Raw genomic sequence first — 17,233 nt, forward strand, 5'->3', positions numbered from 1 at the left:
GCAGTAATTTCCTATCACCTCCTATGGAGCTGTAATACCCTGGATGGTGCAAGGAGCGAAAGAGTTGATTTGCTCCTTTAGCAATTGGAGCCACCCCTCAGGCATCTCAGCTGCTGCAGAGTAGCTGGAGATCTGATCAGTGCCTGCAGGCTGGTGCTTAAATGATAATTTTCACTGTTCTCTCCAAGTTATGTCTAAGTGCCATGAAAATCTGTGTCCATCAGAGCCGCTGAGCTGGACTTGCTGTTAGAAGGCAGAAGAGTCCCCTTCTCACTGCGGCTCAGTGCAGGCTCTGATGCCTGCAGGAGGGAGATGTGACACACAGAGGGAGGCTCCATTTTTTCTCTGATTTGTAAAGGCAATTTAGACAGGGAGATGCCACAGAGCTGGCAGTGTCAGCTGAGGATTCCTGCAGTGTCAGTCTAAGGTGCACTGTGCTGCAGCAGCATATCCAAATGCTCTTGGCAGGATGTGTGCACACCAGATTTTGTAGCTCACTCAGAGAAAGAGAAGGTGCAGCCAACAAAGAGGTCCTGGGGCTCCTGAAGATCTTTGTTTGGTCATAGAAGAAAGGGAGTTGATGCCATTCTGACTTGGTGCCACATGAACAAGACTCTGCTTTCCATTGCTTGCAGCTGTTTTACTCAACTATACAAATGACAACTGTTTTGTAAGTGGACTGGGTCTGGCCAAAGCTGCTTTTCTTACCTGTCAAAAATACAACATTGATTCTACCTTAGTGTGAAAGGACACCAGCCACATCCATGTCTTCTGCTGTGTGGGATCATGAATCCACAGCCAGCACCTGTGTGCTCCCTGCTTCCCAAACAGGTCCCCCAGACCTGTCTCATGCTCCTTCTTACCCCTTTCTCTATCTCATGGAACTAATTTCATGTCATTTTCCTCTAACTGGTGCTGTTGGGAAACTGTAGCAGGGCAGAGATTCAGCCCAGATTATTTGGCTGCATTTTACAGAGGAAAGGGCAAATCCAAACTCCTCTTTCAGTCAGGGAAACACAGACGCAGCAGGAATAGGAAGTCCAGACAGGATCACATATTTTCAGGGGTGAGATTCCATCTGATTATCCTCTCACTTAGACAAGATAATCCTGTGTGAAGTAAAACATTGCCAGGGAACTCAAAACAAACCCACTGGTTCAGGGAGCAGCGTGAGCAGGGAATGATGACCCAGGAGCTGGGAAGACTACAGGACCAGCCATGTCCTCCTCAACTGGGCACAGACCCAGAGTCTCAGCATGGCTGGCAGAGTCAGGGGTGGCACAGAGCTGATCAAGAACCCCAGACGCAGCGAGAGGATGAACCAGAATCAGAGTCCCTCCAGAGAGCTTGGTGTGGAGCAGGAGAAGGGCTGAAGACAAAGCAAGATCCATGCAGCACCCAGAACAGGAGGAACACATCTGACACAGCTCAGATGGATGGGAGACACAGTCCTGAGCAGAAATGAAGTCCTGGGCCATAAGCAGAAGGTGCTTGGTGGCAGGTGCAGGACAGTAACAGCCATTAATGCCTTTGAGGCCCTGATTCCCTGAAGAGCCAGGGCTTTACATCAAAAACTCAGGGAATACTGCATGGGGAGCTTGGAGCAGGCTTTAGCTCTGGCTGGAAGAGTGTTTTTGGAAAGCCTGTGCAGACAGTAAAGGTGTGGGAGTGAAAATACACACAGTCACACACTTGCACTGAAAGTACAGATGGGGAGATGGTGAGAATGATTTGTAGGGAATTACTGAGTGGGTGAAGCAAGGTCCAGTGCTCACCTTGACAGTGTTTTTGTGCCAATGTGGCCGTGTACTTGTCAGGTCCCAACAGCTCCACAGCTCTATCCTGCATTTCCTCCCCTTCCCAATAGGCTCCTCCCCAGAAGGAGTGAAGAAAAGCTGCAGTGTCCAGGGAAGCTGCTTTCTCCATACAGCACCACACCTTCAGTGTTAGAACTTCTCTGTCTCCCTTCACTCATCACCTTCCTCTACTAATTATCTTGTTCCACCATGTTTCTCATTTAATCTAAGCATCTCCTAGCTCCTATCTTGGGTGACCAAGACTTCAGTTTTGACTTTTCTTCCCTATGTTTGAATGAAAATCCTTTGCATTTGCAGTTTCAGCAATACAGGAACTGACTCAGGCTTCCCCTGGATCCATAAGAAACTCACTCAATACTCCATCTCCAACATTAACAAGACACATGGCAAAGAGAGTAGGGCATCTGGTGTTACCTTCCAGATGGTCTTCTTGCCTCCAACCTATTCCTTGTTTGAGGATGCAGTTTTTGTGACTACTCTCATGAGATGCACTGTCCCAAACTGGTTGCTTATTGACAGTTTTCAATTTATATTTATGCTTTGGGGTTAAAATTCTAATGAAATATTAGAGGTCTCGTCCAGCCTGAATTAGCCTATGAGCCTATTGACATTACACTACAAAGTTTTGGGCTTGTTTAGCCTCTTATTTTAAATCTGAGGCTCTACCTCTGTTTCAAACATTAATTAGTGAATTTAAACAGCTGGACTAAATTGCATTATTTTCTTTTGACATTTTTTGTACATGATGAAACCTATGTGGATGCTGTAAGTTTCTCATGGTCTCCAGGTACTCTCTGCAACTTCAAGGAAGTTTTGACAGCTTCCTCGAAGCTACAGGCTTGAAGGACTTTTTCTCCCTGGCATGAGAAAGGGTCCTTGGGTCCAGCTGACTCCAGAGCCCCATGGCTGCTCCATGGCAGCCTCCCTCTGACATTAGAGAGGAGATGAACACAAGGTTGGGAGTAACAAGCATTTCCTTGCAGTGCAGGCTTCCACTGCAGTGTTAAGGCACTCCTGTGGTTTGCCTTCTCTGCACTGGGGCTTTTCTTGTCTTGAAATGCCTCAAGGTGATTGCAGAAGGAAGATTCCTGAGCTCAACAGTTTCTTTGGCTTTTCCAAATATAACAAAAGCTGCTCTGAGTAAAGATTCCGCTCAGCTTTAATTATCATCTGCCTCTTCCTGACATAGACTTTTAGGAGCTTTTATGTCCCAGTGTTTATTTTCATAATTTTGGATTCTACACTAGAGTCAAATGTGTTTTCTTTTGGCTATTGGAGAGAGAATAAAATTTGTCATCACAGGAATATCTTTCCAAGGGACCAGGATTTTTTTATTATTTTCTGTTCCCTCTTCCACTGCCCTCTCCTAAAGCTGGGTGCTAAGCTGTTGCTACACACCCCTGGATGTGGTCTGCACACCAAAGGCACGAGGTAACTTGAGCACAGTAAAAGGAATGTTGTAAAAACTGTCCTCAGCTTAAACATCAGATGGTCAGAGAGTATTAAAAGTCAAACCATGCCAAGTTACTGGTTTGCTTTTGCTCCTCTTCCCACATATTAATGTGCAGGTCCAACATGGATACAAATGTGGCATCTTAACTGTGGCATCTAGGCTTTGCAAAGCATATTTTTTTTATTTTATTGTTGTTAAAAAAGCAGGCTTTTCTCTCTGACAAGTACTGTTTTGGGAGTGGATGGCTGAGCCTGCTGCCTGCAGTGTGATTGTAAACAAGGTTCATGGTGAAGGAACGTGTCTTGCAACACCAATAAATGGGAGAAGACACCAATGAAAAGGTAGACAGGCTTTTAATGGCATGATCCAGAATCCCCTTTTAATAACAAATCTAATGACAACTGTGTCTGATATGAACAAGAAATGGCATAATCATTTATTTTTTTTAAGATGTGATCTGAAATTAAGACAAATGCCAGGTGGGTCTGTACATAGACAGGGCTTCTGTGATGCATGCCAGATTTTATGGCCAAGAAATTTGCCATGCAGTTGAACCAGACTGTGGTTCCTCAGTCGGAGTCCTACATTCTGTTTGCAGTGTGTAAACATTCTCCAGCTGCTTTCCTAAAGAATGCAAAGAAGATATGTAGAGAGATTTAGCCTTGGGATTCAGTCACATTTCCAGGCAGGCAGTACCACGGAGCAGAAGTCCTGTCTCCAGAGTGTGCCAGAGGCGAAGGAAAACGTTGGTGCGCCAGGTACAACGTCTGAGTGTAGAGTCACATGCTATCGTGTTAAAAGGAGATATATAAAATTATCTGTGTTTCCAGCTCCAATTCCTGTCTGGAGAAGCAGCAGGTCCCACAGCACAGCAGTCCTGCCAACACTGGTTTCACACACAGGGATACCCCCACATCCTGCAGAGCTCATCCCACCCTCCGCAGGGATGGTCCCAAGCCTGTGCCATGCATTCCCGAGGAAACATCAGCCCCAGCCTCCTCCAGAGAACCTGTGCCAGAGCTCCCTGTGCTCCAGGCAGGGCAATAGGGGCCAAGCCAGAGGCAGAGCAGCCACCGAGGAGCACGGTGCTGACACCAGTCCTGCAGTATCTTCACCAAAGCAGAGCTCTCACCCTTGAGGCCCCTCTGGTTCAGGAGCTAAGAGCAGGAGAAATTATTATCTTGGTCCCAACAAGGAACCCAGCTCTGGATTTGCTTTGGTAGCTCCCTTCCTCCTTTCAGCACAGAGGGCATCAGTGTTTACTTTAAACCTGCTTTCCAGCCATTTGCAGCTCCAGAAACAAAAGGGATAATGTTCCTCCTTATGACCCAGCATATGGCCTGTATGGGGCAGGGCCTGCTGCACAGACTGATGGCCAAGTCTGCCTCAGGCTTTGCAGAATCCAGGAGGGCTTCAACCCCCCAGGCAAAAAGGGACTGACCTGGAGGGAACGTACAGTTACTTTGAAGACAAGATTTGCTAGAGGAGCTACATTAGGAATGAAGTGACAGGAGAGTGATGGTGTATAAATCACTGTCATTTCCTGGGATTCTGGCTATACTTGGGATTACAGCTCACCTCAGCCTGCAGGCAGAGCTATTCCCTGGCCTTGCAAAACTACCAACTCCAATGCTTATGGAGGTCTTCACTTCAGCTGGCTCTGCTGCCACTGCCAGCATAGTCCCAGCCCCTTGGAATGCAGCACCTGCTGCTGCTGCTGCTGCTGAAGAGCACAGACAGTGGGGGTTCTGCAGAGGATCTTGGGAGCCAGCACACACTGAGCCCACAGGCTCCCACCCACCCAGCAGCCCAGTTACAGGCACATGCCACATGAGGAAAGGGCCTGAACAGCAGCCCAAGCTCTTCCTCATGTGGAGATGCAGCTGGCAAACAGATGGAACCAAAGGTGCTTGCAAACTCGCAGGTGGTCCCCCTGGACTTTGTCAAACCAGCCTAGCACTGCTGGAGCATGGGCATGTTTCAGTTCAGCCAGAAGAAACTCATTTGATACCAAACTCATTATGTGCACAATGGGACTTTTACTGTGTTCACAGGTTTAATTTAACTGCAGGTGGCTGATGTGTGGGGCAAGGCCTTACGTGGACATTGGTGTCAGTGCATGTGGAATAGTCATGGGTCAATAAACTATACAGAGAAGAAAGATGTGTGCTGAGGGACCACTGTGATGCTACTGGAGCTGCCCAGGCTATCAGTGATCGTCTTCTTACACAGGATCTACAGTGAGGAAACACCTCTGTGTTGGAAAGGAGAAATGTGAAAGATTTTCTTGCCCCAACACAACCTGCTTTGGATCAAAATGTTTCACCACCAAACTCCCAGTGCTTGTGTTAGCCAGGAGCAGCCACATGAACAGCAGTGCTCCAGATCCTGATCCATGCCCCACAGATCTGTGTGTCAGTCCAGCATCTGTTGCAGGTCTGGTGGCAAGCAGGACAGCTGTCAGCCACCCAGGCTGGTGTGTTTCAGCCCTGGTTCATGCTCAAGCAGGTGGAGCCTCACAGCTCATATGCACTTTGGTAGAGTGGTATCCTGTTCCCCCATCCACATTCATTGCACACAGCAGTCAGCCCTGCACACATCTGAAGTCACAGATGAGACTTCTCTGAAGGTAGCAGAATCCTTTTTAACCTTTAGTCACTATATATAATGGTCACTTCACTACTTATATTGTTGTAATAATATATATATTATAATATTCTTTACGTAAAAAAGGGCAAGCAAAGTCTCCTGCCTCTCAGTGATTCCAAGCACAACTGACCCAGAGATATTTGCTACTAAAACACCTTTTGCACCAAGGCAAACAGAAATGCCTGTGCTGCCAACCAGACAAATCAGTTAAGCAGCTCCATCCATTCGTGTGTCTGAGCCTCTCCACAGTTATCAGTCTGACTGGTGCCATCTGTCCTTTTTCTCCCTCTGCTCATATAATCCATGGCCACACTGGCTCAGCGCTGAGAACTGCCTTTCAGATTCCCCACGTGGCACATCCCCCCTGTATCCGTGCTTCTTGGCAGGTAGCTCCTGGCCAGCCAGCAGCCACTGGCTCCTTTTCACCAGCCAGGGTGCCATCTCAGCTGGTGGGCAAGGTCCCTGCAGAGTGAGAGGCAGCACAGCACCAGGCAGTTCCCAAGACTCTTGTAGTCCCAACGCAGATGAGGGTGTCTCTCCCTACCCACGCAGATGAGCGCACAGATGAAGGAACAGTGGTGGCCTATCCCAGGAGCTCCCTCAAAACACACACGGGCAAAATCACCTGCAAGGACACAGCCACACACCCCCAGCAGTGCTTGAGCAGCCCCGTGTGCTCTCAAGGCTTGACAGAGCTTGCACAAGACTCAGCAGAGAACAACAGGGTCTTGCCTCTTCCACCTTTCTGGGATGTGACAGCCCACCGTGTCCTGTGATGCCAGACTAGATCCTCTGGCATTCCTCAACCACCTGACTTCTCCCTAACATCAGAGGCCTCATCCGCTCTTGTCCCCAGACATGTTCTCCTCTGTCTGCTCCAGCTATGGCAGGTACCCTTTCAACTTTCCTGCAGGGCAGCAGAAGAAGAAAGGACACAGAGGAAATTCAGTGTGTACTGCTCCCTCAGATAGGAGCACCTCCATCCAGGAGGACATGACCTGGGGCATACCATGCCATTGATGCACTTTCCTGCTGCCCTTCATGCCAGGGACAGCTGGGAAGCAGGGCTGTGCAGGAGCAGGGAGCCTGGTAGCACAACCACGAGGAGAGATGACTCATGCTGGTCTCAGATCTCTTTGGACCCAGCTGCACCTTCAGCCCAGCCCTGTCAAATGGCACTGTGAACAGGCTTTTATTTTCTGTGCTGGCCAGCTTTCCCTTGCTTTCTGAAACCTGTGGGACCTGCCAGGTGGCTCTCCAGTATATACCAGCTTTGGCATGTATCCTGGTGGGACCAGGAATCTACTGCACCACAGAGAGAGATGATACCTTGATGTCACCAGAATCCTGCCTGTTCCTTGTGGTTGGGTCATGGTAGATAGACCTCTTTGAAGACAGCTAAGTTTCACAGAAATCTTTTAATAAGAAAGTCCCCATAGTCCTGTGAAAGACTTCACTGGATGGTTGCTTCACAATTAAAAGCCTGCTTGATTTCTTAATCTGCTGTTCTTGGCTGTTCTGACTTCCCTGCTTTCCTGTGCCAGAGGAAGACCACAGAACCACAGAACCATAGAATGGTTTGGATTGGAAGGGACCTTAAAGATCATCCAGTTTCAGCCCCCCTGCCATGGGCAGGGACACCTTCCACTAGACCAGGATGCTCAGGGCCCTGTCCAACCCAGCCTTGTCTTTGCCCTGGAACTTCCTTCCTGACATAGGGGCAGAGAAAACTGTCCTTTAAACTTTTTCTTGAACAAATACACTGATTGTGCTTTATTGGCTTCCCATGATGAGGCAGGTTTGATAACCCTGTTAATAGCCCTGTAGTCCTCTTTCAAAGCTCTTTCAATGTCATTTTTGGCATGTGCATTAAGACCTGGATGGACCATCTGGTAAAGGCTTCACAACCAAGTCTTACCATCTGAGCACTCTAAAATTAATAGACCTCCAATAAATTAATGGAGTCCCATTATGATTTATATTTCTGGAAAGAATCTGTCTTTGAGTTTATTCTGTTTTCTAGTTTCTAAACCTGCAGCGCATGCTTAGGTTCTAGTCTGACCCACTCTTCAAACTCAGAGAAAGTTATAGTGCCACCAGAAGAAGTGGTCACAGTCTCTGTGTGTCCTACTGCTTTGTGATCAAATGGTGAACCAGATGAAAAATAAACTGGCAAATCAGAGCAGTTTGCATTGTGCTGGATCAGCATTTCCAGCCACTTTATCAAATAGCTGCTGCACTGTAAATGTGGTAGAACTGTGCAACGAAACAGGTGGAACTTGGAGGGATATTGCTTTTGATGGCAACATCAGCTCAGTCCATCAGACCACACCCTGAGTTCCCTCTGAGTTCCCAGTGCTGCTCTGCAAAGATGAGGGCATGTTTTCAGACTAAGCTGTGCTGCTTACTCAACCAGGGTGAGCCACATCAATGGAAAACACTGTGAGCTAGGTGAAATAAATTCTTAGTGTTGGCAACACTGAGACTGTCATATGAAGAGGCAATTCCTGTCTCCTGTTTCTACACATTTCCCTGTTCAGGTGTGCAAGGAGTACCCTTTTCTCCCAGACACCCTGTCACAGCTCTCATACTCCTTCCCAGGACTCCGGTAGATATGAGCAGCTTTAGAAGTCCTTCAACTCGATGGCCATCAGTGTGACTGTTTGCATTCATATTCAAATGAATCAAGGTTATTACTGCTCAGATTCTTCTGTCAAGCTTTGTTGTCTGCAAATAGTAAATATTTGCAGGTAGTTGCAACTGCAGGAATAAGCGTACAGAGCAGCTATATTTTTGTTCTACCTCATGCAAAGCCTCTTTTAGGCATGACAATGGTACGAAGCATAACTTATTTGGGTCTGGAGTGTTTTCTCCTGTGAGGCGTGGGGAGAATTTTGTCTACTTCGAGATCTGATCAAGATCAGACAGGTACCAGTCCTCCTTGCTTTCACTTTCAAGCCTTCATAATTAGTCTGGGGGCTAAACAGTTGGTTGATTTAGCTCTAGCTGAGTGTTAAGCTTATGCTCAGATAATAGTACTTGAAGAGCACAGCCCTTGCTTTTACGTTCACATTGTTCATCCTCAACGTATGGCAGAGGTGAGTGCCAAGGAAAAGACATAAGCCCCACCTCTGCCACTCAACCCACTGTCCCCTCAGATAGAAATGCACATGGCCATGGCATGCCAGCAAACCTCTCATTGCAAAGCAGCAGGTTTTGGCTATACTACAGGATAATAATTTCCCACCCTGCTGTGTAGGGGAACTTTCAACCACAGTGCCAAAATTCACATACACCAAGAGCGTGACAATAAAACACAAGGAATTCAGGTGCAAGGGGCATCCAGGCTAAAGGCATCCAGTGACCACTCACATCTTCACCATGGAGCTGTGTTTGGTGGACTACAGGTCTGTGGCACCAACCACACCCAGGCTGAGAGGAACCACCCTTACTGGGGGATGTGATGTCCACAGATCACAGTTTGGTATTTGTGACAGATGTGGCTGCAGTGTGCTCCCTTCTACATTAATTAGCAAGAGCTCTTGATTTCCCAGCAAGCTGCCAACACACCCCTACTTCCACCTAAGTACCCACCACACAGGCATCTCTGAAACAGCAGCAGTGTCTGAGAAGCAATGCCAGACAGCCTCCTCTGTGGGACATACTGGAGCAGGTAGGAGCATCCAGCAAGACCTGCCTGACTCCTAATTCCCACCTGTAGAGGCATCTCTGGAAAGGAGAGAAGAGCCCTCTCCTCCTTACCCTTTCTCTTATCTCAGCACACATGGATGCATCCATCCCTCTTGAATAAGCTAGTGGCAACCCCTTGCTAACACAGGTGGTGGGAGGCAAGCCAACACTCAGGGAGATGGCGGAGACCAAGGCTGGTGTTTTCCCAGCAAGGAGAAAGGAAGGAGCTGCCTGAAGGACAGGAGCCTTCCTCTTTAGCAGGCCTTGCTCTTGTCACCTCTGCTCCTGTTTCCACAGCTGGAGTCGGTGTTGAGGACTGGTATTGCTAACAGAGAGGGGAATCCCTGGGGAGGGAGGCAGGTCAGGCACTGGGCAGGCTGCCTGGGTCACGGTTTGGTGCTGTGCGTTAGCAAGCGTGAGCTGCGGGCTGGGTGTCTCCCTTGAAAAGGCTCCATGGCTCAGAGGCTGCCAGGCCCCTGGGAGCTGATCGCGGTGTGGGGTGAGAGTGAGTGAAGCATTCAAGTACAGCTACTGCTATACACTCGTGGGTCCAGCATGGAAGGCTGTGCTGCAGCATCTCAAGTGTATACTATATGCAGAAGTTACCCAGTCTGCTGGGCTCGCAGAAGAAGGTCATTATCTGGCAGCTGCCTTACTTTCCAGGGACACCTGCTTTCCTTTGGTTGCTGGACTTTGAGTCTGGGTTTTTCCTCTTTGTCGTTTTTTGGCCATGCCAGGAGATGGCAGGGAATCTCCTGTAGGCCCCGGGGCCTGAGCTGAGGGCTGAGGTCGGGGGGAAGGAGGAACTCGCTGAGGAGCAGTCCCTGGTTTATGCTGTCGGCAGGGAGAAGGACTTTCCCTCCGAGGCAGCAGCTGGCTTCTGGGGGAAGTGCTGGGGTTCCTGGAAGGAAGGACAGGGCTCCGAGGGGATGCACCACTGGACCTCTGCGAGCTGCTCCGTGGAGGAAGAGAAGTGGAACTCGGTGATGAAGGAAGCCGACTTTGTACCTGTGTTGTTCGGCCCTCGTATGGGACACTTCCAGCTGGTCTCTGTGTCTGAAGCCTGCAGAGGAAGAAAAGAGGGAGAATGAAGGGAAATTTTGCAAGGGACTCTTGGGCTCCTGGCAGGATTGGCATGAATGTTGCCAGGCAATTACAAGGAGTCTCCAGCACCAGGATGGCAAAACCTATGCTGTGAACCAGATGGGGCACCAGTTTGAACACTATCCTGTAACTCAATGCAGTTAACTGCTAAGTGTTTGTCTTGATCCTCCAGCACTCTCTGAGTCAACACGCAGGCATGGTATCTGGGACTTTTCTTAACGTGTAGAATGGACGCAGCAACCTCTTCCAAGGTAGGAGATACAATTTGGGAATGTGGGCATGAGTTGGATTGTACCAGTTGGCCTCTGATGGTAACTGTGATGGAACTGAGGCATTCCCAGCTGGCAGCCTCACTGCCCTTGCAGCTCCAATCACAAAAGTCAGGCAGGAGGCCAGGTCTCCCTGCAGAGTCATGGCTGTGCTGCAAAACTGAGAGCTCAACACTGGGGGCATCTGCTATCATCAGACCAAGTGAAAGGGCTTGTAAAAGGAAAGGTCTCAGAGCCAGGTCAAGCAAAGAAAGGCTTCAAAAAAAGAAGACAGAGAAGTGAGTATTTCACACACCTGTGGGCTGAAATGACTGTAGGAAACAAGGATGGACTATGCATTCAAGCCGAGTAAAGGATGAAGTCATGGGAGGTGAGCAAAACCCTGGCTGTGTCTCCTCAACAAGCCCATCTCTTTGCATTTCTCACCATTTTGGTCTTACCTGCAGGCAGCAGCTGCATCCTGTGGGGAGCTGCTCAGCCCTACCATCGCAGTGGCCACGGAGCTCTCCGACCTCGTCACCTCCAGCGGCGTTTTCACTGGCATGATGGGACGAGGAATTCTGCTCCTTGTGCTTATGGCTCTCTCTTCTCTCCCCAGCAGTGCAGCCTTCTTCTCTCCCTTCCGTGGGATGGAGTCATCAGAGTCATGGGTGTCCTCCTCAGAACCAGTGGCTGACAGGGTTTCGGAGGCTCGCCGCCGCTCATCGCTGGAGGAGGCTGAGGAGGAGGCGCCTGAGGCCAGCCGGAGGAGGCGGCTCTGTCTCTTCTCCATCACCAGGCGAGCCAGGTCGGGTTGCTTTGCCCTCTTATAAAGCCTTTCTTTGGCTGAGAGTGAAGTTGAAAGGTCTGAGCCAGTGTCCTCCTCAGAGAACAAAATGGGTATCCGACTTCTATACCGGGAGCCCAGTGGCCTCCTGGGGCCCTGCTGTGGTGTCTCGAGGAGGGTCTCTGCTCGCTTCAGGTGTTCTGTTGCTGATGCTGCCTTCTCGAGGCCAGGCTCCCTTGTAGCCACCTTGTCAGGCTCTTCCAAATCCAGCGAGAGCACCGCTTTGCCGGAGAGCTCCGGCTTGTCCTCGGGAACCTTTGGCATGCCGTTGGGAAGGGCCGGCTGCTCCCCCACAGTCTCTGAGGTGGTTTCGACGTGATTGGCCGAAAGCACGCAGCTCTCTGTCTCTGCCCCTTCCAGCCCAGAATGAATGCTTCCATTCTCCACCAGCACCAGGTTGTCCTCCAGCTCCTCCTCGATGATGACCTCTTCAAACTGCCCTGGGGGGCAGTACTCCTCGTGCCTCATCAGCTGCCCACTGGAAGACATCACGTTCAGGTGGGTCTTCTCAGCAATGTGAACAAACGTGCGCTCGACTTTGGTGAATGGGGAAGAAGCTGTAGCCACTGCCACGGGAGGCTTTGGTTCCGATTTGAGGACAGAGGACAGGGTCCCTGGTTCAGACACATCCAGCTGGCTCCCCATGGGCTGTGGCCGCTCGCTCTGAGGTGTCAGTGCAGCAAGAGTGCCCAGATCAACTTCTGGAGGTAAGTCTGCGGCCACTGGAGACTTTTTCAGATCACCTGGTGAAAACAGCACTAATGTTTTTGAGCCTTCCTCCAGCTCCAGGTCCCCATCAGCAGTGGATGCTCGACCCTTGGACCCCTTCTGGTCATCAGCCAGGAGCGTGGACGGTGCGCACTCCTGGCTGCGCTCCGTGCTCTTCTGACTCAGGTTGCTGCTGGAATCACTGTGCATGTCAATCTCATTGCCCTCCTCCTCCTCCTCCCCCTCATCCTGCTCATCTTCCTCCTCCTCGTAGTCTTCCTCCTCTTCTTCTTCCTCCTCCTCCTCTTTTCCATTCATTTCCAGATAAGGTTCCAGAGGTTTGCAAGGAGCAGTCAAGACAATATTTGAAAAATCAACTTTCTTTATCCGCTGGGATAACTTAGGCTTTTCCCAATAGTTGCACATATCTTTTCTGAAGTCTTGGTAAGGCAAACTCAAAGGGACTGCCTTGGGCAGGCCATTTATTTCAAATGACTTCAGCATGTATGCCTGCAGGAAGAGAAATGTGACAAAAGAAGAGGGTGAGTTAGCATTCAGACACAGCATTGACACAGAACACATCAGGACCAACAGCAGCAGGAAGAATCCATGGGAAGCATCTAATCCATCATGCTTCCAGAACACATGCCTGAGCAGTCATCACTCCATCATTTGATTCGTACAAACCTTAAGAGAGATTCACAGATACTTATCAATGAAGGAAACAAAACATGCCAAAGAAGTTCCTTTGTTAGCAGTCTTTAACCTGGACCTAAAAGAACCACTTTCAAGTAATTCCTCGGGATTCTTTCACATTTCCCAGTCTTCTTCAGTGTTTATGTATTTATTTCAGTATTTATGTATTTACATAGTCACTCCTTCCTTACTGGAACCACTTGTATGACCAGGCTGCAGTGAACTGAAGGAGCACCTCTGGGCTAGATAAATTTCCTGATCACTTTCCATTACCATCCACCATTGTCCCTGGGGCAGTAACACTTGTAGTGCTACTGTGTTCCCCTGGTGTACCATGGTGTACCGTCCATCCCTCCTTCTGCTCCCACATCCCTGTAGCAACTCCTCATTCTGTCTCCTACAGGCTTCTGCTTCCACTAAAATCATCAGCAAGTCATGAAAGCTGGCACATAAAGTGTCATTATCAGACCCTGGGGTGTCCAACCAGGAGAAGTGAAGGGCAGACAGGACAGGTGGTGGGGGCACTGTTTCTCCAGCAGCAGCCTGTGGCAGTAGCAGGCTGTGAAATGATTGCAAATGTTCCTACAGAAAAACAGTAGCTCACGCACACATGCACACGCTTGACCAAACAAGGTCAAAATAAATAGGAAATGCCTGTCAAGCATGGCCTAATTAACAATCAGTTGCAAATGAAAATCACATCAGCACCACTCTGCAGAATGGATTTTAAACCAAATCATTTACAGCACACTTCTGTTAGGGCTTGCAAACTGTAACCTCTCCATAAAATCAACTGGTCAATTATGGATCACATGTTATCCTTGAAAAGTCCTAACCATGAACAGCAGGGCTCCAAACATCTGCGTTTTCCAGTGGCATTCGACAGCGCCAGAGGATATTTAAGCTACACAACTAAACATTCACCCACTTAACCATGTGAGCCCCAGAGCTGCTAACAGCTACCACATTCGCCTGGCTGTGGGAATGGATCTTTTTGTCTCTTCTGGGGAGAAAAAGACCTCAGTGGCTTTTCAGTCCAATGGCACAATTAAAAATGGCGCAGAAAATCTCCATGTGCTGTGCCTGAAATGTACTATTTTTATGCTTCTGTACAACAGAGACATTTCAAATAGGTTGGTGGGTAGCATCAAGCCGTTATGCGTGGTGCTAAGTTGTTATCTAGTTAATATTTCTTTTTACAGCTTATAAATTAAAACACAGGCTGGTTTTGGTGATACCTCTGGAATCCAAAACTGCTTCTCTTCTTTCATTAAAGCTGAAACCTGGCCCTGAAGATGGCCCTGTATTAGCCTGGTTTGGGCTTTCACTGACCCACTCTGCCTTTTGTATCAGGATGGCAGAAGTGGAGTTTGGATTGCTAAGAGGCACTTACCGCCCTTTGCAAAGGAAATTACCCACATGGCTTCTTCCCTCAGGCATTTCTTGGAAATTAGCTCATTCAACAGCCTAGGATTGGATGATGCATGTTGGCTGGGTTTGTTTTTCCCAAGAAATAAATCCACAGTGCTATTCCTAGAATCCTAAACAAACAGATGCACCTCCCCAGTGGGAATGGGATCTGACCAACATCTTGCCTTGTGCTAAGCCCCCCATTGGAAAGAGTTCCACAACCCCAACGACAGTTCCTTTGCTGCTCTACCTCACGCCATTTTCTAGGTGCTGTGTTTGATTATGCAGATGGACAATTTCTGTTTTTCTTTGCACAGTGAAATATGAACATGTGTAGACCTTCAAATCTCTTCCCAGCCATTGGCTTGTGTCATCTCTTCTGCTTTGCGGTCAAGGTGAGCTGAATCCAGCCCTGCAGAGCACATCCTATATAGGCCAGAGATATGGTTTCTGTGCCCTGCAGTCTGCCCCACCAGCAGCCCTGTCTCCAGCAAAACCTCTTTCCTCAATAGCTTTTCCCTTGCAAGACATCAAAAGCTTTTCTGAGATGAGGTTGCACTAAGCAATAATGTATGACATGGAGCTGGACAGCAGGATGTTGCTGTAAGAAAAATAGTTGTTTCTTGTGCTCTGATGTCCCTCTGCTACCACTGAGTCATGCTGTAGATAACTTTCTAATCCCCATGTACTTCCACCTCTACAAATTCCTTGCAGTATTTAGGAAATGGACTGTGTTTCTGTCTGTCATTTCAATTTTGCCATGTATGTTCTACTTCCCTGTATGGACACTGCACCCTGAGCACAACAGTGACTGCTTTGCTTCTACCTACCTTTGGGAGACTTGGACTGCTTCAGCTGCTGCATGCAGTGCCCCAAAACTGCCGGAACATGCTCCTTGAAGCAGCCTGAGACAGTTGGTGCTTTGCCACTTGTAAACACACCGCGGAGAAAGTCCAAAGAACACAGATATCCAACTACAAGAAACTCTGCTGAACAAGTGTTCCCAGTTTGAACCCCTCACTAGAGAAACTTGGGTCCTGTCTTGACAGTCTTTTGTACTACATCACACTCATGTGCTCTAGGACTATTCCCCAAAGGCCAGGGAAGAACGTTTCTGCTGTGCTGTACCAATGGGGAGGAACTGAGGGAAGATGTCCGAAGATCAGAAGTGAAGAGGCTTAGCCTCTATCTTAAAACTGTAGAATAAAAAAGATACAAGGAATCTCTGGAGATCTCTGCTCCAACCACCCCTCAAAGCAGGACCAACTTAGAGCTGCCTGTGCTGGGCCACATCCAGCTGAGTTTTTAGTATTTCAAGGATGGAAATCTCACAATCTCTTTGGGACCCTCTCCTGGAGTTTGAGGCTCTTCATGGTAAAAAAGGTGGGGCGGTTTAGGATCTAATTCCTATATCTAACTTTCCTTTCATGCAACTTTTGTCCATAACATCTCATCCTTTCATTGTGCACCTCTGAGAAGAGTATGGAATCTCCCTCCACCAGGCAGTTCAAGGAAGAAAAAGGATGCCACAACCAATCCTGTTTTTAAGGCAGAACAAACCCAGATCTCTGAGCGTCTCCTCACATCAGATGTTTCTAGTTCTTGGTCATCCTGGCAGCCCTCTGTCAGGTTCACTCTCCTGTGAGCAGGAACTATGCCATGAGCTAAGGCAGCCACATTTTCCTGCCTGTTTGACCTCAGATCTCCACTCCTGACTCTCTCTTGACTTTTTGGTCACTTGTCCAGGAATGCCTGTGGCATTACATATGTCTGAGCATGTGTTTCCCACAAAGTCTGCACGTTTCACCTCTTTAACACTCTCTTAATAAACCTTGTCTTAGATTATTGACTAAGGTTGAAGTGCTTGTGAGTGCTGCCCAAACAAATATTTTAGAACTCTACCTACTTGTCAAACCTAGAAACTCCCAGGTGGAACTCTGCAGAGTTTCACAACAGAAGGCAACTGGGTTGCCAGAGATAGAAATAAAATCTGAAAGAATGTGGGAGTGTTCAGAATCTGCAAAACTTATCAACCTTATAAAAACATCAATACCACTGCCCTCTTCCGAGTTCACGAATGTAAAGGAATGCCCCCTACCAACAGTAGCACTCATGAAGACTGGGTGGTGATAGATTTGGAAAAAAGCGGCATCACTTGCCTTATAATTCACCAGTGTGGCCAGTAAACAAACCAACAGAGGTATTTCATCATGGATTGTCAACAGTTTTTTGCTAATACTGCAACTTCAACTGCTGCAGTTCCAAACATTGTCGAGATGGTGACACTGCCACAGGGTCTGCTCATACTTGGCTGACTGTCCTAGAATTGAAGGACATGCTTCTCATAACTCCCGTCCTTGACCATGTTTTCTTTTCATTATTGCTTGATCTCTTTATGGACTGCTGACGAAAGGAAAATCATGGGAATGATATAAGTGCACATGAATGTATTAGAATTGTTAGTAAGTGAATGGAGATTGTTCCAACAACTCCATCCCATACACCCAACCGACCTTATTCACACAGAATGGGGATTCAGTGGGCATGGATCTCATTGTAATCTATGGCAAAAGGGGCCAGGAGGGGTGGAGACACCACTGCAGTTGGGCTC

At 48.3% G+C, this 17,233-nt stretch overlaps 1 protein-coding gene across 4 annotated transcripts in view; it reads right to left on the bottom strand.

Moving 5' to 3' along the window:
• Positions 1 to 8,073: 8,073 nt before the first annotated feature.
• Positions 8,074 to 17,233, bottom strand: part of TTBK1 (tau tubulin kinase 1) — a 109,220-nt gene continuing 100,060 nt past the window's right edge. For all 4 annotated transcript variants that reach the window (XM_068186024.1, XM_068186023.1, XM_068186025.1 and 1 more), the window contains 2 exons: positions 11,423 to 13,026; positions 8,074 to 10,672 (listed from right to left, as the gene is read on the bottom strand). In XM_068186024.1, the coding sequence (XP_068042125.1) occupies positions 10,246 to 10,672; positions 11,423 to 13,026 (2,031 nt within the window). In that variant the 3' untranslated portion in view covers positions 8,074 to 10,245. The remainder of the gene's footprint in view (positions 10,673 to 11,422; positions 13,027 to 17,233) is intronic.

This window comes from Anomalospiza imberbis, chromosome 3, assembly GCF_031753505.1.
Source record: "Anomalospiza imberbis isolate Cuckoo-Finch-1a 21T00152 chromosome 3, ASM3175350v1, whole genome shotgun sequence".
NCBI classification, from domain to species: Eukaryota; Metazoa; Chordata; class Aves; order Passeriformes; family Viduidae; genus Anomalospiza; species Anomalospiza imberbis.